The sequence below is a fragment of the Oxyura jamaicensis genome, chromosome 6, assembly GCF_011077185.1.
Source record: "Oxyura jamaicensis isolate SHBP4307 breed ruddy duck chromosome 6, BPBGC_Ojam_1.0, whole genome shotgun sequence".
NCBI classification, from domain to species: Eukaryota; Metazoa; Chordata; class Aves; order Anseriformes; family Anatidae; genus Oxyura; species Oxyura jamaicensis.
The window spans coordinates 35,958,025-35,979,660 of record NC_048898.1 but is presented as its reverse complement, the minus strand read 5'-3'; the positions used below and the strand labels follow the sequence as shown (position 1 = coordinate 35,979,660).

The window sequence follows — 21,636 nt, the reverse complement described above, 5'->3', positions numbered from 1 at the left end:
CTAGGTTATTCTGTGCATCCATCATTGTGAATGCTTCAAGGGGCCACAAGCAGGAAAGAGCAGCCAAGCAAACCACGTGAGCTTGCCAGGGCCAGAGTGGCTGCAGGGCCACAATGCCCATGCCTGTCCCTCTTCCCCCAGCAGAGTTCCAGCTTTGTCTCCTCTTGAGCATGGGAGTCATAAAGAGGTCACCCTTTGCAAGATAACAGGTTTTAAGGACATTATTTATTTATTTATTGTACTGTATATCCATTTTACCTTTCCCTGATCCACCAACATCCCCATTTACTTCAGGAATGTTTTTTGACTTCAAATTGAAGAGGGTACTGCTCTGAGACTAGGTCTGACCCATATATCTCAGGTAGCCTCTCATTCCTTTTCAGGGCACTTCTGTTTTTCAAACCGTAACTTCATAAAATAAAGAGAAGAAAAATCTAATAGAAACAAAATGTCTTTATTCAGAGTAAAGAACTTTTAACTTTTGAAGTGAAAAGATCAGATGATTGATTCTGTATCACATTTCTATTGTTAAGGCCTGTACAGTGTGTAGCTAGTGCAGATACTCTTTATCATCATGGAAACAACAGCTGTTTCTACTGGCAGCATATTAATGTCTTACCTAGAAATAATGGTTTTCCACAGTAAAGCATTTAAATATAGTCAGCCATTGCCTTTTCTTCTAAATGCATTCAGGTAAGCTTAGAACTTATATACGATTCAGAATCTGAGATGCCAGATCTTAGTAACATTTCATACAATGTCTACCAAAGAATATTTTAAAAAGAAGTCTTTATTACATGCATGGCCAAGTTTGTTTTTGCATGTGTGTAAGTGACGTTCAGCTAAAGTTTAGTATATTGATCCATATCATTGTATGAGTTAAATATATGAGATGGAACACAAACATGGAAAGCGGGCAATTTCTGTTCTTTTTCACTGTTTATGGAAAGTATATTTCTGTTGTGGCCCCTGCTTCTGACCTAAAAGGTGAAAGAACAAGTTAACAACTTATGCCAGGACCAGTAGCTCAATTAAAAGTGCTGAGGAAGTGATGTACAGAAGCAGAAATTTAAGGACTGAAGGGACAGAGATGCAACTGCTCCTAAGAGAAGAACAGCAACATGGTATGATTGACTGTTGCAAGTTGCCTGTTAAGCTAGAATGCTGATTATGTTTTCTGAGACATGCTTTAGCTCAGAAGTGAGAGAAAAGCAAACATGTGCAAAGGGAAACACAGCCATCCACCATGCTCCAATGTAACATGGCCCTTAAGGGTCCTTTCCAACTCAAACCATTCTATGATTAAAAAACAGAAATAATAGTTGTCTCGTAGAGCTACATGATCTCAAGAACATGATAGATCTTAGCTCTCCACGTTACAAGGACATATTCTGTACTACCAAGCTCAGCTTCAGAACTCAAGCAGTGCTACTGGCCCTTCCTTCAGTATTCCTGCACAGTTTTCTATACCCTACCTTCTCTGCTAAAGTTGAGTTGATTTCAGAAGTTGCTATGGGCACAGAAGTTTTCCTGACAAAGAGGAAATGAAAAAGGAGGATATGAATGACTCTTGATGGGGATTTTTTAAATAAAATAGTCCTCAGAAGTCTAAACAGCTCACCTGACTTGCTGCAGATGATGTTTTCACCAGGGACAGACATAAATGCAGAAGCCTTAGGCTTTTTGTTTGTTTAATAAAAATTCTGAAACAAACCAAAAAACACAAAGGCTTGCCTCTCTCAGAACCTCCACTTGGTTGAACTTGAGTCAATTGTATGCTAAATATTATTCATTTTCCATTAGCATGTTGAAGCCATGTACCACTTCATGTTTCTGCCTAGCTAACCAAGGAGCAGTCATCAGTGTAAAACTCTCTTATCCGTATTGTGTCACTTGCCAGCATAAAAATATTGGGCTTCTCTCGTTTTATTACCAGGGGCAAGCAGGCTGTGGATAATAGAGTACTAACATAACAGAGGAAGGGACTAACTTTTTGGCTGGGCGTTTGACTGTAACTGCAGAGCCAAGAAGCTCTTACATTCACTCAGGAGCTCAGAATCTCAAAGCCAGTGACAACAGGACTGAGCATAATGTCTGCCATGACATTTTTTTATATGAAGTGATGGTAACAAGGAAATATGCTGTAGTGCTGCATTAACGATCACATCTCACTCCCTACATGGGCCAGATTTTGTTTTCTGAAGCTGCCAACTGAGCAAAAGAAGGGCAATTTCTGTGTTCATCTCCATCTCCAGTTTTCCTCTTAGAAACGGTGCTACGTACTGCCATGATGGACAATTCACTGCCTCTTTTGTCCTGGGTTAGCATTGCTCTCTCTGAAGTTGGGTTCATGTTGGACTCTGCAGTCTCTGTGACACTGCAGCTGAACATCTCAACCAGACACTTCCTGAACTATAAGGTCGAAACAAAGGAGATCAATCAAAACACAAGAAATTAAAAAATATTTCTATAAAGCAGTTTGTGTCTTAACTAAAACTCTTGGAAATTATCTCATGAATCAGTTGGGCACATACAGAAAGAGCCCCATTAAATATATATGCTTGCGACACCATGAAGAACTCTCAAATTGAGAAATAATGACATTCTAAAAAAGGCCGAGACTACTAATAAGCCTCATTCTAAGAAATAATTTTCTTCTCATGCTTGTTCCTAGCCACATCTTACCGAAGAGAATTGGTCATTACTTGGGGTTCATAAATTGCTTTCATGCACTAATACCCAGCTATTCAAATATGTTCTCTTTCCATTTTGTTAATATCCATGAGCACCCTACCTCAAAAGCAATTCACTGGTATTGCATTTCTAAAGAATAGAAATATCATGGGACAGTCTTGAAAACAGACTTTTCATACAGAAAACTGATGCTAAGGGCTGATTTCCCTTTCTAATAGCTAAACCTAATTATTATTAACATTCATATTGTAATAATGCTCTGAGGTTTATGCTATGCTCCAGTAAGTAGATATAGTGATTTTTTTCATTTTATTTTTTTAATTCTAAATGCTAGTTATTGCATTGCTGGTCAACTAACAAGTAGATAGAAACAATTCATTGTAAAGCAAGACTACATATGAAAATATGAATTTTAAAGACACTTTGAAAGCATACAGTACCTGTTTGTTCATAAAGACATAAATAATTGGATTATAAACAGTAGCTGTTTTGGAAAAGAAAGCTGGAATTGCTGCCAGACGAGGATCCAATTCAATAGAAGGATATGCAGTGACTAGGATAGAAAAGGCAGCATATGGCATCCAGCAGATTAGAAATGCAATGATCATAACAACAACCATTCTAGTCACTTGTCTTTCAGGTTTCCTGGTAGTTCCCAGCCTGCATTGAGTATCTGACACCTTTAAATAAAAGACAGAAAATTCCAGAAAATAAACAAGGCCTTCAAACAGCAAATGTGGGGGAAGTTTAATAATCTGCCATGCTATAAGGAAAGATCTACTGTTGTCAAGTATGATAGCACATAAGGATGCTGTTACTGGACCACAGAGTGTCAGTATGAGTGTGCTAAGGCACATGAATTACTGTATCCTGTGATTATTCAGTTTTCCTTTGTTTACATATCTTTATATTTTTATTGCCAAAATTACAGAAAAAAAATGCTAGGACCATCTTTGTACAGAAACGTAGTTGCAGTCCAGCATGACTGTAGCCTGTACAGGCACACCGAAGCTAGATTTAGCCAAGCCATGAGTAGTGAACTGATGACCCAGATTTGCTGTCCAGCTTCACAGAAGTTGATCTATCTCAAATAATTTCATGGGTTCTGCAGCAACACACCTCAAGGCAGTGCAGACATACAGACAAATTCCATCTGTGAGAAAAGGAATCCTAATGATTTTAGTCAAATTAGAGATAATAGGCCTCTATTTAGAATGCCAAAATACAGAATACAATGACCCTGACAGAATGAGCAACTGGAGGTATCTGACAACATCAGTACAATAAATTGCCTTTAAAAATATGAAACAAATTAGTGCTGTATTTTTAAGTGATGCATTGTAATTTTCCATTGGCTTCAACACAGCTCTCTCAGCTTATAGCAGCTCTGGATTTGCACAAATCGAATAAAGTCAGTCTCCTTGGCTTGCAGGAAAGCTGACTAGATAACATTTTACCTATACTGGTGGGAAAAGTAGCTCTCTATTCCACTCTTCTAGTCTTTTTGAGAAATGCATTTGCTGCTGACCTGACATGCCAGCCAGTTCATGTACAGCAAAATATAACAAAAAGCACAATTCCATAACAAAATAAATATGAGAAGCAACCATACCTTTTAACCAGCCTTACAGTGAACTAATCTTATCTACAAAACTGTCTTCTGCACTGTACTGGGTCTGGCTGGGATGTTAACTTTCCCCGCAGCAGCCCATACAGTGCTGCACTCTGCACTTGTAGCTAGGACAGCAGTGGTATATCACACCAGTGTTGTGTCTGCTGCTGAGAAGTGCTGGCACAGCATCAGGACTCTCTCTGACCCTCCTAGGGGGTGGGCAAAAAGTGAGAAAGAAACATCACCAGGGCAGCTGACCTAAACCAACCAAAGGGATATTGCATACCATATGATGTCACACTCAGCAATAAAAGGTGGAAAAAGGAAGAAGAGGGGGGGGTTGGGCTCTCGTTGCGAAAACGTCTGTCCTCCTCCCGAACACCGGCTACGTGCGTTGAGGCCCTGCTTCAAGGACGTGGTCAAGCATCGCTCATTTGTGGGAAGTAGAGAGTAATTTCTTTCCTCTGCACTTCCACATAGCCTTTACTTGTTTTGTTTAGTTATTCCCTTTCCCTCTCCCTTTTTCCCTTTCCCTTTTTTTTTCCCTTTAGTTGAATTGTTTAATTAATAATAATATTTCCTTAATTATATATATATATATATATTTTTTCCCCCTCTTTAATTAAATCATCCTTATCTCAACCCGTGAGTTGTTCTTTCCTTTACTTCTTCCCCTCCTCATCTGAGGAGGGGGAGTGAGAGAGCGGTTGTGGTGTTCAACTGCCTAGCACGGTAAAACCACCACATGCACCAATCAGCCCAAACAAAGCATTATCCTTACGAGATATTTTCACAAGTCTCAGCAGTTTCAGATTTCTTCCAAACTTAGATTCAGGCCACTGCCAAGATATGGCTTTGAGCAACAGCTCTTGCCTTAGACTGCAGGTTGAGATAAGGATAATTTAATTAAAGAGAAAAAATATTATTAAGGAAAGCCTATCAAACTCTATGGTGCTTTATGGCCTTCACCAGAAAGTGAAGAGCAGCATCTATTAACTAATGACATCAGAATTAAAGCAGGTTTGGGGCATTTAGCAGGACTGTTCCCCCTCTCCCCACACAAACAGCTTAGATAGAGATGTTTCTACAGAGAGTGCCTCATGTCATACAATGTCTTTCTGGGCAATAGCTTTTTTTTTTTTTTTTTTTTTTTTTTTTTTTTTTTTTTTTTTTTTTTCTCCTGGATGACTTAGTGAAACAAAGTACTGCTAAGTAATGTTAGCTTACATGCCAAGCAACTAATGATAACTCTGAATTGCTATAGAAATCCTGATGCCAGATCTCACAACAATAACTGGCATAACATGGCCTTGTAAGCTGCCCACATTAAAGTTAGAACTGTATTCCCCCTTTACCCTTGCACTGCACTAAAAATTTAACATATTTAGTACTTAAAGATGTATATGGAAGCTAGTATCTTCTCCCTCATTTTCTATCCCCCAAATAACTGCATAACGCATTTACAATATGCATTTTTGTGCCTCCCTAATTAAACTGTGTGCGGACAATCCTAGCTTAGAATAACTATTACACAAAGAATTCCACGGAGCCAAAGGAAAGAAATCTGTAGAGCATAGAAGTAGATTTTTGTTCAAGTTTCCAACACATGAAGGAAAGAAAAGGTTCAGAATATGATCTCATTATCTTAGCTTTCCAGAACTGCAATTATCTCTGTATATAACACGTTTCCTAGCTGTAACTCCTTTGCTGATCCCAAACTCTGCAGGCTACATCCTTTCCTGTGTATTTGCATAGTCCATCGCACAATGAAGCCTCACGCTTAATGACACTTCCTGTTACTGGGCAACATTTCTTTTTATTTTTGAGGCTAGATGCATTTATTTTAATCTTTGAGAGCAGGCAATAATTACCTTGTCTTTCCCACATACACAACATGTGCATATATGCACATGCTTGCACATGGGTCTCATTTTTTGCTCAGACTTATGTTGTCTGTGTGTTGTTCCCCCCCCCCCCCCTTGCTTTTTCTCAGCCGGCAAAATTGCAAGATAATTGCTGGCAAACTTACTACTTTGATCTGTTTGTCAGATACCAAGTGCATCTGACCCCCTCACAAGCCTATTTAAGACAGCCAGCTGGTTGAGCTGCTACTGTTTTGACAAAGCCATATTGTTCTTACTCAGTTCCAGTGTGTTCCAGATTGCTCTGTTAGCAGCTCTGAGCATCTCTTTCCCCTTTCATGGCACTTAACCATTCTTCACAGTTTTTAGTGGCAGTTTTCATGAGTTCATCCATGTTTTCCTTAACATGCATATTTAGCAACTCTTTTATTTATTTATTTATTTATTTAAAGTGTTCCCCTGGATAGTTCTTTTGGCTGTTTCATCTTGATCTCATATAATTCTGCCCTCCTTCTCAGCTATGGATTTTTATGGATGCCGGTAGATTGTTCGCTCAAAATCCTAGAACACTAAACTGATAAGGAACCATGTACTGGTTCTTTATCTTACCAACAAGAGAACACTCTCATAATAATTTAGCTCCATTATAAACTGCTAATTAAATCTTTTCCTAAAGATTCATTTCCTTCATTACTTTTGCAATTGTACTGAAAGCTACTTTTGGAATTGTAGAGCAAAGGTAACTGTGACTGAGGGACTAGCAGACTTTACTAAGACAGAGCAATGCCCTTCAGGACAGAATCTGAACTGTGGCAACCATGGGGCATGGGAGTCAAAATCCTGTAAGACGGTTGGTTGAAAACATCAGGACTCCAGTTCTGATGCCTGTGTCTCTTTCTGTTCACTGTAATCAGATTTTTAAAAATTAGTTTAGTTGTGAGATACAGCCTCATGGCAATTATAAATTTACAAAATATATCACAGGCAGTTAGCTATTCTTAGGTCAATCTTTCAATTGCATTCAGAAGACATCCTGACCTAATCCAAATGCCAAGACGGACGATTCACTGACTTCTACAGTTGGACTAGATGATCTTAGAGGTCTTTTCCAACCTTAATGATTCTATGATTATTCTGTGATCAACAGTGACTCTTCCTTGCCTCTCTTGTTTCTTGCCTTGTCTGCTTTGTTTTTTCCCTATGGCCTCTTAAGTGGTTGTCCCAGAGGGAGGAAATAGTCCTTTTCATACACTTTCTGATGCATCTCACTAGCACGTTAGCTACTGCTCTTGCAGACTCGTCCCAGCACTGGATGATTTGCACGTGGTCTCAGTTCCTTGATATCCCCTCTTTAGGGTTACTATCCACCCCTTTCATGCTGTGCTACCAGGCCACCCGTGGGCTCCTCCTCCCAGGGACAGCCTCTTGGAGGTGGCTCTTTCCTGTCCCTGCAGGGAGGGACACCCACCACCCACAGTCCCAACACGACTGCCCCAGGGAGGAGCAGGAGCCCTGCAAGGCAGCATGCCTAGGGTAGCTGCTTGCCCACTCCCAAACCAGGTGCCAGTGCTCCCTTTTATAACAAGCACAAGCTCCCTTTTCTAACAAGCTCCCTGGCAGCAGTGAGCAGCCTGCATCAACAGCAAGGAGGTCTGGCTCCCCTGGCTCTCTCATAATCCCTCTTCCTCTGTAGCTAGGTTAGGACAGAGAAATATAAAATACTAATAAAAGTTCTGGATGTTCATAATAACAGACTTATAGTTTTACAAGGTAACTCAGAAGAGTCTGACATCAGGAATGTTTTTCTTCAAGCATCTCCATCCCTTGAAATTCACTTCTCCCACCCTTATGCCAACAGACACTGTGCTACCTCACCATGGTAGCTATGAGCAGCAATGCACACTTGCTGCAATTCACTTTCAGTTTCGGAAATTTCTCATGTTTAAAACCAGCCTCTCCATTTCACCTTCTTTCTCCTAAATGCATCCTGAAGGAAATCAAGAAAAGTCTATTTAGAGAAATAATGATGTCACCTGAAATATGCATGGTCCAATCAAAATTTTCTAAGGAGAAAATGATATTTTTTGTGCATTTTCCTTCTGTTTTGTTTTACTCAAGGAAAACAGCATTTAAATAAAAGCAGGCATTTGACTTTCCCAAATACTTATAAAACATCAGTAGATTGAAGCTATTTACTGAATTTGTTACTGAAGCAATAAGAAAAGGTAGCTTTGCAGTAAAAAGAAATAACAATATTGTCACAAAATACTGTACCAAATAGGAATTTTCTAGCTCTATTGTCTTTTTCCATTTTTGCATATTCTCTTTTATGTCAGGTCAGCATAATCATTAAATAAAATTTAAAATTATTCCTCAAAAATCAATGTTCCTGGACAATGTTCCTGTTTAATTACTAAACAGCATTACATTATCTTTACAAATACTACATGTTATTCTGCCCTCATGTATTACAGACTTTTAGTCAGCACTCTTACAATGTACAAATGCAGACATTTTAAGCTACATTCTGAGTTGCCTAGTTTGAATCTGAAAAACTGCCACTGAACTGAATTGCAGTGGTAAATAAACCAATACTGGCACATCCAGCTTCTTTATTTATGAGGCAGACATTTTTTCTAACATGTGATGTTTGGCTAATAAGACATACTCATAAGTGATCAAACTTGGACACTGAAAAATCATTTCTAACCATAGCATGGATTTCTGTTTGTAATTATAATTATTTAACTAAGCATGACAAGCAAGCATATTTGCTGCCTGGAAATCTGACATCTGATCATTATGGAAATTTAAACACAAATATTCCAAATGATTACATACATATGCATTTCAAAATTTTACTTATTAGTGCTTCTTCTTACCTTTCTTAGCTTCTGCATCAGTTTTCCATAGGATACCAAAATTACCAATAAAGGCACTATAAAACAGGTGGTGAAAAATGCAATAATGTAGGTATGATCAGTATAAGCTCCTGAATACCTGTATAAAACACAGAATACATTGTGTATGTATTACTAATGTGTTCTGATTATTTTCTTGAAGAGTTCATTTTGCTCTTTAAAGGTGTCACACATATTTTTGTTAACTGTTTTTAACCAAAACTCCCCTGTATAGCTCTAGTCAAATCACCAGATGGAGCCCTGGGCCATCTCCCTAGCACTGGGCTAGGAAATGTTTACTTTGTAGGATCATAGATACAGAACTATAGAATTGTGGGTCTGTTCAGGTGGGAAGGTACATGTAATCCAACCTCCTGCTCAATGTGATGTCACCTACAGGGGTAGAACAGGTTGCACAGGGCCTTGTCCAGACTTCTAAAAATCTTTTAGTCCTCTTTGAATCCTGACAAAAAGCACAAGGTATGGGACAGGTATCTTCATTAGATACAAAAGCTTCTCCTTTTAGAAAATAATATATATACACACACACACACACATATATGTTTTTAACCTGTTCTTGGCAATATTTTCCTGGTTTTGTTATAGCTTTGTCTACCTCTAGTTTTGCCTGGAAGTCCATCATCTTTAAGCCTTTCTTTTAAACTCCTGCCCTTGAGAAGTCATGAGCTGTAAGTGTAATTTCTTTACCATACTCTGCAAGGATGGTCTTACCAGTTAGGCTCGCAAGTAGTTCCAATCTTACTGGTAGTGTAGCTGCTCCAACCCATAGTTGGTGGGATGGTCCAAAGGAAGGAAAAGGTCCACACAAAGGCAATACCTAAGGCAGCATGCTTCCCCTTCAAGCGCATATTTCCCAGTGGGCGGCAGATCACTATGTACCGCTCAAAAGCCAAAAGCGCGAGAGACCAGAGAGCAACAATACCTATAGTGAGAAAACACAGTCAGCATAAAAAATCAGATAGATTCACTGAAAATCAAACACTATCACACATCATAGAGTCACAGAATCATTTATGTTGAAGGTATATCTGGAGGTCACCTAGTCTAGCCCCACACACCTTAAGCCGGATCCATAGAACAAGTCGTCCAGGACTACGTCCAGTTAGGTTTTGAACATCTCCACAGATGGAGACTCCACACCTTCTTTGCTGTGGAGACTGCAACAGTTCTTTGCAACCTGTTGCAGCATTTGACCACCCACCACATCAGGAACATTTTTCATCAATCCAAGTTTTCAAAGGATGTGCAATTCATGTGCATTATTCTAATATTTTATTAAGAATACAAGATTTCCATACTTGTCTAGTTTGTCAGTAATAATGACTACAAACCCAAGCAACTAACTGGACCTTTTAACTCACAATGACTTTTTTATTCTGTTCTACTTTGAAAAGCTGCATATTACATATAACTTCCAAATTAACAAATTAAGATATATCTTCAAAACACTATCTTCAAAAGAAATGTCATATTTCGGACTGTTGTAAAACTCTAGCCTACAGATAGCTGCCCACAGCATTAAGGTATCACTTTACTAAAGACCACCTGGTTGTTCACCAAAATCTTCAAACAGCCTGACCTTAACTCCATGAGATGCCTTCCATGCCACACACTGGTAGAATACCATTGCCCCTCACAGATATTCCTTCTGTGTAGCTTAATCAATCTGAGAGCAACAGCGGGATTCCTCTTCAGGCTGAAGACCAGCAATATGTTTTGATTCAGAGAAGTGACTGTTTTAAAAGGCTGGCTTCACTATGCAGCTTATAAAACAGAACCCAAATATCACTTGGCATAGAAACAAAAGCTCTGTAGGAGGCAGGAATTAATTTATATGTTCAAGTAATTAGATGTTTAATTTTAAAACTGTTTTCATATGTACTCTGCAGAGGTATATTTACACAGTGAACTGGTGACAATTTTCCCTTCTAGATTACTTTAATACATTTTATGTAGTTAGCAAAACAAAGACAAGATAAACAATTACAGAAAGATTCAGGTGTGAAGGGTGACAGTTACAGGCATGCCATAGTTCCTCAGAACCACTGTAAGAGAGCTAACATAAGATGTTTCAGTGTCATAATATTTTCCACAGTTTTAGAACAGCTGTTTGTTCTCTCTCTCTCTCGTTTAACCACATACACACACTTAGACACAAACCTTGAAAATAGTTGCACAGTGATTTTTTTTTTTCTCACATTGTTTTATCCACAATCCTGCTATTCTATTAGCAAGTTTTTTCTCATTATATTAAACATATTCAGTGAACAGTACACAAGCAACAAGCCACTGATATATGACAGCAAAAGTGCTGCATGTTATTCACTCACACATGAGGTACACCACAGAACACGTGTAACTGGGGAAAGATCCAATGCATTCAAAGGCATGCAAAGTCAGAGACTCAGGAAGCTGCAGGCAAGTTAGTAGAATACATTAAAGGAAGTTCAAGGAAAAAATGTACCAACATAATCAAGCTTACCAAAAAATGTGACAGCAAATCCTTCCAGTACACAAGCCCAGTACCCCATATAAAAATAACCTTTTAGATTGGCTAAAAAGCTGATGGTGCCACCAGTCAATGAGACCAGAAAATCAGCCACGGATAAATTGACTATAACATAATTGACAGGTTGTCTCAACTGCTTGAACTTAAAAGTTACCAGGATCACAGCCAGGTTCTCAGCAAGCGACAGGGAGGTCACCACCAGCATTACTGCTGCCAGAAGCCTGAAGTGCCAGGGCTGGATGGAATCCAAGGGACGACGAAAGGGATCCCATCTGCCAGGACCAGAGAAACCGGACAACAGCGACTCATTTCCAAGTGCTCTGAATGCATCCATTTTTTTTTTTTTTTTCCTCTCACTAGTGAAAATAATATTGAAGAATATTGGAGTTTCTAATCTGTAAATAAAGTTCAGGATTAAAAGGAGAAATTTTCTGTCTCCAACAGAAATGTAAAAAAACTCTCCATGTTTCTGCTTTCTGGTAAAAGTCCAGGAAACAAAGTTTTGGTCAGAGGAAGTTTTAGTGCTGTGCAGTGCATGTGGGAACAGGGATAAGCAAGGGAATCTATTAGAGAGACTTCTACCTCTCTCTGCTGGTAGTTTCTTGCCCCTCTCCAGCTGCAGCAGATACTGTCTTTGTCTTTGTCTCTAATAAAGCCAGCTATAGAAGCTGCAGGTTCCCTCCTTCTGTATCAGCCAACAGCAGTGCTTAAATATCCCTCAGATCACCCCTACTCTGTGGGAAAAAAAAAAAAAAAAAAAAAAAAAAACCTTTGCTTGAATCCTTCCCTGACCTCTAGCATTGTGAAAATGAAGCTTTCCTTTTGCTAGTAATGAGGGTGGAGTGATCTTCCCCATGCCCTGCACTGCTGTCAGCACAGCAAAGGGGGAGGCTCCTACCTGACTTACTTGCTTGAAGAAGGGCTGCCCTGCAAACACTAACACTGAACTACAATAGCAGCTCTAAACTTGGCAGGGAGGCTGCATTCTAAAACCCTGCTCACATCTCAGGCTAACTTATGGCCCCAGAACTGAAGCTTCAGATAAGTTTTCTGTGTTATTTAGTGCAATTTCAGTTAGTTTCTCCTAGAGGCTGTACAGCTGTTATCCCTGATGAAGGCATAATGATTATAACCACAGTTTTAGTGCTAAAATATCAAAGATGCACCACGGTATTTTAAAGATAAAGCCTGGAAATACATTGAAAGAAATAAAATCAGCACAGCATGACAACAGACAGCAGAAAAATTAATAGCTAGTCAGATATTTCTGAGAAAAATTACTGGATGTATCTGAATTATATATAATAATAATTGTTAGCAATTATGCATAAGCAATCCAGTTTCCATCCTGCAGTCTTCACAATTTGGACATGCACCATATACAATACACGAATAAACAAACAGGAGCTGAACTGAAAGTAAGAACAAGCAATGCTACCTATCCATACATTCCTCTGAGTTTATATTTGCTTTAGTTTGTACATGAAACACTTAACATAGATTGAAATCTTTTGGTATGCATGAATGGAATCAAAAGAGCTTCTGGGCACAGGCAGAAAGAGTTATACATCAGCAGATTTCAGAATATTTCTAACAACAAAAATTAATGGCAACTTATAATTAAAATAACTTTTGATATTTTAAAATAGCTTTCACATACTCATTTGAAAGGGAAAGACAGAGCTTAAGTGGAACAAATTTAGTAACAAAAATACTCACAAAATAACGCTTATTCAACAGAAATATTAAAAAATTCCAAGCATCAAAAAAAGAAAGATCAAAACACAGTGACATTAAAATGCCTGCAGCAGATCCTTGTATGGCATGATTCATCATAGCTCCATTGCCTGAATACTACAACAGAAAATCTGGACCAGTAATTTAAAATCAATTTCAAATATTACGTTGCTTAAAATGACACATTAAATTCTTGTGGGTGTTAAAATTAAACTAGAGTTCTGAATTAAAATATAACAGAGAAGGTAGTATCTGGATTTCTCTAACACATATATCCACTGCGTGTTCATTGACACCCCTTTAAAGAATGGATAACTGTTGTTTCCAGTTATTTTGTTGTTTTACGCTGTGATATTGTTCAAGTTGCTTGCATGAGTAATGATTCTGATTACAGTTTAAATGCATTGTCAGTGTCTTGTGAGTCCTCTGTTTAGAATCCTTTAAAAATATTCTTATACTGTCTTGGTTGCCCAGTTTGCTTTTGTTTTGCTTCTTCAACAGATCAGCTGAAAGTGATTCTCTGTGAGATGCTCTCTTATTACAACTTACAGCATTTCCACTTTTTATAGCACAATAGGTTTGAATTTGCTACTGCTCTTGCACTGTAGGCCTTCGCTTGTCCAAATAATACAGACAGAAGTTTTGGCAATTTTGTTGTGAGACTTTATGAAATCAGAAATTTAGAAAGACAAAGTATTGCCTTGTGAACACAGGGAGACCAGGATCATCCCAGGTCAATTGCCTCCATTTAAAGAGACAGCTGTTCTCCAGCAGAATCACAGAATTCTTGAGGTTGGAAGGGACCTCTGGAGAACACCTGGTCCAATCCTTCTGCCAAGCAGGGTCACCTAGCACACATGGCCCTGGATCTCATCCAGGTGGGTTTTGAATAACTCCAAAGGAGGAGATTCCATAACCTCTCTGGGCAACCTGTGCCAGTGTTCTGTCACCCTTACAGTAAATAAATGTTTTCTCATATTCAGCCACTACTTCCTGTGTTTCAGTTTGTGCCCATTGCCTCTTGTCCTGTTGCTGAGCACCACTGAAAAGAGTCTGGCTCCACCCTCTTAATGCTCTCCCTTCAGATATTTGTAAACATTGATAAGATTATAACACAAGATCTTCAGTCCCTCTTATAAAGATCTTGGTTTCTATTAGTGCCAACTTCCCTTTCCTGGACTTTCATATACTGAAAGTTCACTGATAAACTTGGAGCACATGCAAACCTGTCTTGAGAGAGCTTGGCATATCTCACATCGTGTTTTTAGCGAAGGTGTTCCCGACTGACACTAAGAGGTAAGCTGGTAGACAACAAAACAGCCTCAGGCTGTTGTATAAACAGCAGCTGATTTGAGCAGGAACATACAGTCAGTGAGGTGAGGAGAAAGTGTAATAGCACTTGTGTAATGTGCCTGCAGTAATTCCAGTTATAAGACAAAATCAGGATGACAAGAACTGTGCTGAGATCATACCTGGTGTCTGAAATTGTATGTGGCAATTTGTACATTAGCCCTGCATTTACCATTCCAGGACACAGACATGGAAATGAGCTACAAGGTCAGTGTGATACTTCAAGTGGTGCCCTTGAATAACTTCACTCAGTTGATTTTAAGCATGTGACAGACAATCCCAAGATGCTGCTATCAAATGACAGCAGTGGCCTTCACTCCTCAAAGTGGTTGTAGAAGATTTACATGGTCTCCAGGAAGGATTTGGTTGTCACATTTAATTAGCACGAACAGCATTTTCTGCTTTACAGATGTTTTGTAGGAATCTGAAATGAAGGATTCCACTTTAAGAACAACCAAACTAGCTCTGTAGTACATGAATGCTGATCTCATGAACTGACTTGGCTACTCTAGAAGTTATCTTCTATGAAAAAAAATACAACTATGGATTCAGACACTTGTCTTTTTTATGAACAAATGGTATTGACCCAACGCACCTGCACAGACTGCTTTCATCACACATGCCATCTCCATACTTTTACAGCAGCTAGCCTATGAGCCAATGAGTAGGCTGAAGCTAGTATTTTTCCTTTGTCTTCAGTGTCCATGAAATCTTTAAATGCAAAAAAATGCTCCTGACCCCACTGCAAACAGCAGAACCAGAAGTGTCTGTGACCACACACCATTTCAATTCTGCATGCCTTTAACAAGATGACATGAAATCAGGTCAGAAGACCCCTAAGACCTCTATATAATTTTTAGTTTAATACCCTGCCATTGCCAGGCCATTACATTAACCACTTCTTCAGTGGCACCATGTTTATTTTTGGAAGGTTCATGTTCTTTTGGTCCAGTCTGTCCTGCTCAACTTGAAAATTAAATCATAAGGGCCTGAAACCAACAGAGATCAGGATAAGACTGGGTAGTATCAAACATTTATGAAAACAAAAACTAATCTTACATTCCAGGCTACAAAATAAAAATAGGAAAAGAAAGTACCTGGTATATTTCACAAGGAGCAAGGCAGGGAGGCAATCAGAGACATGCTTTATCTCTGTAACTAAGAATCAGCATAGCCAGGAGGTAATCCAGGTAGACAGAACAGGAGATTTTAATTTTGAATTGAACAGAGGGTACAGTACTTACTTGCTGATTTTTTTGAAAAACATGAATACCCACCCATGATACCGATCATCTTAAACCATTCCAAAACCTGTGGGCCTTGCCTAAGCTTTCCTGCAGGAGAGCTGTGGTTGCACATACAGCATGGGAGAGCTGCCCCAGCTCCTGGCACAGGGAGCCCTGCAGGGGCACACAGCCAGCACAGGCTCATGGTGGAAGAGGCTGTAAAACCTGGTGGAAGCTGGTGAGGAAGAGCCAGGCACACCATGGGCACGTGCAGGGTGTATGGCCTGGGGAGAAACTGGAGAGCAGGTGCTCCTTGGGCTGCTGGGTAGGGAGAGGCTTTGAGCACACAAAGGAAGGAAAGTGGCTATAAGGAGCTGATGAGGACCTCTTCAATTTCAAAGCAAAGTAAAATTTTAAACATACTGAACAGAAATCAGTTTTACCAGTTCTAAGCTATTGTTTTTTTAAATAATATATAACAAAAACAGCAGTGAGATCTATGAATGACTTTGGAAGAATTAGAGAATCACAGAATCACAGAATCATCTAGGTTGGAAGAGACCTCCAAGATCACCTAGTCCAACCTCTGACCTAACACCACAAGTCCTCCACTAAACCATATGACTAAGCTCTACATCTAAATGTCTTTTAAAGACCTCCAGGGATGGTGACTCAACCACTTCCCTGGGAAGGCCATTCCAATGCCTAACAACCCTTTTGGTAAAGAAGTTCTTCCTAATATCCAGCCTAAATCTCCCCTTGTGTAACTTTATATTAAAGAGAACTGGCCCTAGTACTGAGCCCTGGGGGACTCCACTAGTGACCAGCCTCCAACTGGATTTAACTCCATTCACCATGACTCTTTGGGCCCGGCTACCCAGCCAGTTTCTAACCCAACGAAGCGTACACCAGTCCAAGCCAAGAGCAGCCAGTTTCTAGAGGAGAATGCTGTGGGAAATGGTGTCAAAAGCCTTACTGAAGTCAAAGTAAACCACATCCACAGCCTTCCCCTCATCCACTAAGCACGTCACTTTGTCATAGAAGGAGATCAGGTTAGTCAAGCAGGACCTGCCTTTCATAAACCCATGCTGACTGGGCCTGATCGCCTGGTTGCCCTGCAAGTGCCGCATGATGACACTCAAAATAATCTGCTCCATGAGCTTCCCTGGCCCTGAGGTCAAACTAACAGGCCTATAGTTTCCCGGTTGTACCTTCCGGCCCTTCTTGTAGATGGGCGTCACGTTTGCTAGCAGCCAGTCGACTGGGATAGCCAGGACTGCTGATAAATGAAAAGTGGCTTGGCCAGTTCTGTTTATATGAATTTTTCAACATTCTGTATTTCATAAAGTCATTCCAGTCACATCTTTAAAAAGAATATAGAAATACATTTCACTGTAGTATTTTTGAAAACACTTAAAAAACAAAACAAAACAAACTTTAAAACACTTTAAAACACTTTAAAAACACTTATATTAAGGCCACATTTTTTTCTGCCTTCAGTATGGGAGTTTCCAATCTATTGCTTACATGCAAAGAGAAGCTGAAGACAATGTACAAGCATTTAAATCAGAAATGTTAGTGATTTATGCATAGGAGTTATTGCACATTACATTACAGATCTAGAAACCATAACTCTCAGGCTACATAAGTAAATATGCTTTTGCTCAGTCCAATTAATCATAGAGGCAAAAAGGCTGTGTCTGGCAGGGTCCTCTAGAGATCTCCAGTCCAAGACCTTGCTCAAAGCTTTAGCAGGTTGCCTGGAGCTGTGCCCAGCCAGGTTTTGAATATCTTCCTGGATGGACACTCCACAATCTCTCAGGGCAACCTGTGCCAGTCCTTCACAATCCTCATTGAAAAAAAAACAAAGCAAAACAAAACAAAACACTTTTTTTTTTTTTTTTTTTTTAATCTGAGAATAAAATGTTAGTTACTACTTCACATTAATCATGAGAGAAATTTATGAAACCAGGTTATTATGGGGCTGCATTTAATGTTTCTATTTCCAGGAGAGCACCTGCAAAACCTAACAGCAAACCACTTGAGAATCATATTTAATTGAGACTGCTATGATTAATCTCATTTACATATCATCAGTATAGGCCCACTCTCTCTTAGAAACTTGAAACTTGAGTGTAAGCAATGGGCTTTCCACTCAGTGAAACTTCTGGAAATTTACAAAAGTATTCTCCTGCTGCTGCCAACTAAACTGAAATCATTCAGAGTGTTAATTGAGAGGTGGGAGCAGAGGACTGAGTTGTTACTCCTGTGCAGTACCATACAATTATAAAGACATAGTAAATAACCTTCATAAAACATGATGCAAAAACTTCTGTGGAAAGATACTTTATCTAAATGAAGAGTCTGAACATACAAGAGTCAATGCCAAAGTCATCATCAGTAAAGTGAGCTTTTCCAGTTAATCAGGCTGTGTTACTGAAGCATTTGTTTCTAGGTAGCCAGTTTGCTTGTGAGTGGGCCAGTACAGAAAGTAATACAGATGTTTGCAACTTTTTTTTAAATTATTATTTTATTATTTTTTTTTGCTCCATCCATTTATTTTTTAGCTGCAGATTTATTTTCTCACTGTAACTGAAAACCAGAAATTATACTTTTGAAGTCCATTCTCAGAAAATACTGAATGGAAATATTTTGGCATTGCCCTTTTAAGTGACAGGGAGGAATTATTTTGTTCTCTTGCTTATTAAAAGAACTGAAGTGGAGAATTTTTCATCAAAAGATAAATACTATGTACAAAAGAGGCGTGCTACACTGGGAAAGGTACCAGGATAGATGCAGGAATTTCATTAACCAACAATATATAACAAAGCTGGTAGCTAAACAAAACGTGTTCTATTAACTATGAATAAGAAGCTAATTCAAATACAAAAAGTGCATACTAAGCACCAGAAAAGGAAATAATTTGTTAGCAGGCTGTATTTACTTAAGACATGTTAATAATATCTCCCAGTATGGGGCCTCATCTGAGCAGGTAAGACTGTTTAACTTCTGATAACTCAGTGCTTTGTAAAACATAGTAAAATTGAGTTCCTTCAGCAATACATAAAGGCAGTTAAGTAAAAGGCAAAGAACGACAGGATAGTTTTTATTGATTCTGACTGAACATCACCATGAAAGCTTTTCCACAGACTTTTTACAGTTTTTCACTTACTTGCATTCACAGAATGGCCAAGGTTGGAAGAGACCTCTAAAGATCATCTAGTCCAACCCCCCTGCCAAGCAGGATCACCTAGAGCACTTTGCACAGGATGGCACCCAGGTGGGTTTTGAATATCTCCGGAGAAGGAGACTCCACAACCTCTCTGAGAAACTAGTTCCAGTGCTCTGTTATCCTCCCAGTAAAGAAGTGCCCCCTCAACTGCAACCTCCTGTGCTTCAGTTTGTGCCCGTTGCCTCTCGTCCTGTCGCTGGGCACAACAGAAAAGAGACTGGCTCCATCCTCTCGACACCTTCCGCTCAGGTATTTATATACATTAATGAGGTCTCCCCTCAGTCTTCTCTTTTCTACAGGGGTATATTGCTGACTCATGGTCAACTTGGTGTCTTGACCATGACTCCCAGTTCCCTCTCTGCAGAGCTGCTCTCCAGATGGTCAACCCCCAGCCTGTACTGGTACTTGGGGTTATTCCTCCCGAACTGCAGGAACCTGTATTTATCCTGGTTGAACTTCATGAGGTTCACTGACATGATATGAATCTTAAAACTCCAGTAAAATAAATAGTTGTTTCAACAATGATCAATAAAGTAAATTTGCATTGGAAGTGCTGGGCATGTCATTACAATCAAGAAAACTCTTCAATAATTCATTTTTTCCTCAGAAACTATATATTCCCCAAAAGATCAGTGTGAATTTTTATCCATCATATGCACCTGGTGGTTCAAAAATAAAAATACTGTTCATGTATAGCTCTCATTTAAGCGTTTTTTCTATTCCGAAATCCTCGTTCAGAGGAAAGAGGACTGAATCGTGCAAGCAATCATATTGTCTTGAGGGGATCATGTAAGTGATATTCTTTTGCCTTAATAAACATTATTAAAAAGTTTGTTATTCAGTAAATCAAAAACATTTTGTCTGTTTTGCAGTTTCTGAAGACAATATATAGGATTTGCCTTAAACTTGGTACTAGATTGAGACCAAATCTTTAAAGACATTTGCATTCTGGTGCTCAAGTCTGTACCCTGGCCCACATTGTTAGTCTTATGTGGTGAAAGTCAATGAAGAGTACTTTAATTTGTTGTATGGTCTAAGGTCCAGGATCCACATAGCAGAATATCAATGAGCCATTCTGCATACTCATCTGCACACCCTCTTGCTTACATATCCCAGTGCAGGAAATATGATGCTATGCTACTATCAAAACTTCAAGTTTTATAGTGCCTGTAATCCTACTTGAAAGTTATGTAAATGTTTTCATTATTTCAGTACCTATTGCATTTTCTAAAAATAAAAACCTATTCTAAAGCAGCAAACACACCACTGGCCTATGTACTTGTTTATATCCATTTGTTTAGCTAGAACCTTACAACTATTATGAGAAATAGTAGCTATCTCTTGCCTTCTACTTTAATCTGCATTTGAAAATTTATGCATTTTAGTGATCTCTGTATTCAGGTCTGAGCCTCACGATTGTCTCCAGTTCCTCAGGTAGTTTTCCAAAGCAATTCTCTGATGAAACAGTCAATGAAAGCTACCTATCTAGACAATTGTATGACATTAGTGTATCTCATTAGATATAAATCAAATATAGCATGACCTTACCTTCTACTAAGATTTATTTATATTTCTTTAGCACCAACATTTATTCTCTTGTTGATAAATTTCATGATATGAGATGGATGGTAATATGTTAGCACCTGCCCTGAGAAATTATTGAGGAAAGAGGAGAAACACTAAATCCCTATCTGTCATTTAACAATACACCATATCTTTGCATATCCATCATCTATCTTTGGTTGGGGATGTTTTATAGGATTTTTCCTTAGGAACAAGAAGTTAGCCTCATTTCTGTATGGTTCTTTTTGAATATAAACATAACTTGAAACATCTCTCACTGTCACTGAAATTGTTTTTAAAGCCTATGCTCACAAACACAATGCTACTGAAATATCATGTAGGAGACCAGATAAAGGCCTTATGAAGGTGATCCCTTGTCAGGGAGAAGTCTGAGGAAAAACAGAAGATCAGAAGAAGTTGGAGAAGTCCTTGTGAGTATAACATTTATGTAGTTAAGATTTCAGTCAAGTTCCATGAAGATCAACAGAAACCTTTCACTCACTATCACTGATTAATGGATTTTTCCATCAGAAGTCTAAGGCAGGTGCATCACTTGCCCACACTGTGCTTTCATGGCCCAGTATTCCTATACTGTGTTCTGTGGCCACATCATCATTACCTGGTCTGCAGTGGATAAAAACTTTAAACCACCCCATCTTTTAGCTAGTTAGAAATTACCATTTTGCTTGGATAATTCTAGGGGACAGTCCACTTTGCAGATATTCTCAGCAACTAAATAACTTTTGAAGCAAGGTAAAAGGAAGACAAATTTCTAATCTACCTCTAATGTGCTGAAGATACAGGTTTGCTTAGTGCATTAGGAATCCTTTCTATCACCAGTCACATAATAGTTTTTTTTTTTTTTTTTTTTTTAGTTTTTTTTTTTAATTTGAATAATACAAAATGGTGTTACTGCACTGAACCACCACC

General features: G+C 38.9%; 1 protein-coding gene across 1 annotated transcript in view; it reads right to left on the bottom strand.

Annotated features, from left to right (window-relative positions):
• Nucleotides 1-1,682: 1,682 nt before the first annotated feature.
• Nucleotides 1,683-21,636, bottom strand: part of LOC118169421 (vertebrate ancient opsin-like) — a 30,136-nt gene continuing 10,182 nt past the window's right edge. Inside the window, exons 2-6 of the mRNA XM_035330732.1 lie at nt 11,572-12,332; nt 9,801-10,011; nt 9,051-9,168; nt 3,135-3,374; nt 1,683-2,412 (exon numbers count right to left, since the gene is read on the bottom strand). Of these exons, the coding sequence (XP_035186623.1) occupies nt 2,176-2,412; nt 3,135-3,374; nt 9,051-9,168; nt 9,801-10,011; nt 11,572-11,932 (1,167 nt within the window). The 5' untranslated portion in view covers nt 11,933-12,332 and the 3' untranslated portion in view covers nt 1,683-2,175. The remainder of the gene's footprint in view (nt 2,413-3,134; nt 3,375-9,050; nt 9,169-9,800; nt 10,012-11,571; nt 12,333-21,636) is intronic.